The sequence below is a fragment of the Aplysia californica genome, unplaced genomic scaffold (assembly GCF_000002075.1).
Source record: "Aplysia californica isolate F4 #8 unplaced genomic scaffold, AplCal3.0 scaffold00767, whole genome shotgun sequence".
NCBI lineage: Eukaryota > Metazoa > Mollusca > Gastropoda > Aplysiida > Aplysiidae > Aplysia > Aplysia californica.
Window position 1 is genome coordinate 268,568 of NW_004798037.1, and position 1,190 is coordinate 269,757.

Below are 1,190 nucleotides of genomic sequence, written 5' to 3' on the forward strand. Positions count from 1 at the left end.
TAATATGATGATGATGATGATGATGATGATGATGATGATGATGATGATGATGATGATGATGATGATGATGATGATGATGATGATGATGATGATGATAATAATGGTGGTGGAACAGTTTAAAATCGAAAACCACATGTATTTCAAATTAATCATAGAATATTATAATTGAAAATGACTCTAAGTGAATGACAGAGTACTAATTGAAAATTAATGGCGAATAAATGATAGATTAATATGGCTGTATGTGACGGAATATGAATGGCACGTTACTGTAAGTGCGAGAATACGATTGTAGATGACAGTACATTTTAATGACAGAGCATGCATTAAATGTTATTATCGTAAATGTCGAAATATGAATGTAAATGACTGTATGTGATATAGCTAGAATGTAATTTTGAATAATAAATAAATAGATATGATTATAAATGACTGTAATACGATAGAACAATAAATAAAAAGTTGTAAATCTTTGAAACATACAGTGGATGAACAAGTATGCTGAAAATGATGATATAATGATTATTCTTGTTTTTGCGCCCCTATCAGCACAATTTCTTTAATTTAAGAAGTGGGCTGCTTCGACCATGACCTTTTGACACCTGAGCATTAAAATAGGAGATTTTTATTTTATTGGAAGCTAGGCAAATAAATCAGCTTTCAGATGATACTAATACCTCCACATGCCCAAAAATTGACGTACACCTGATTCCACTGCGTCCTGACATATATTATGTTTGGTCCTTTGGGCGGGGAAATGTTTTTTTCCGTAACGTTCTCACTTCCCCCACTTCAGAATCGGGCGTGTGGCTTTAGGCAAGCGATAGAAATACAGTATAACAACAAGGAACTTAAAACTGTAACCTCCTTGTATAACACGGATTATAAGACTCTCACCTGGCACCCCAAACAGGCCAGCTGTGCTAGCTATAGAGACCACATGGCCAGAGTTCCTCTCTATCATGGCCGGCAGGAAGGCCTTCACAGTCTGGTGGGGAAGAAAGAAGGAAGTCAGAATACAGAGTATAGAATATACAGAATATGTATCTAGCTTAAGGTAATTATCGTTTATTATATACTGTTCAATCATATTATCCATGTGATGGTGAGATTGCGTGTGTGTGTGTGTGAATGTTTGTGTGTGTGTTTGTGTGTGTGTGTGTGTGTTTGTGTGTGTGTGTGTGTGTGTG

At 35.6% G+C, this 1,190-nt stretch overlaps 1 protein-coding gene across 1 annotated transcript in view; it reads right to left on the reverse strand.

The window, feature by feature from the left end:
- LOC101848078 (epidermal retinol dehydrogenase 2) overlaps positions 1–1,190 on the reverse strand; it is a gene marked incomplete at its 3' end in the record, with an annotated part of 13,165 nt that overhangs the window by 2,071 nt on the left and 9,904 nt on the right. The window contains 1 exon segment of the mRNA XM_005109336.3: positions 898–988. Within this exon segment, the coding sequence (XP_005109393.2) occupies positions 898–988 (91 nt within the window).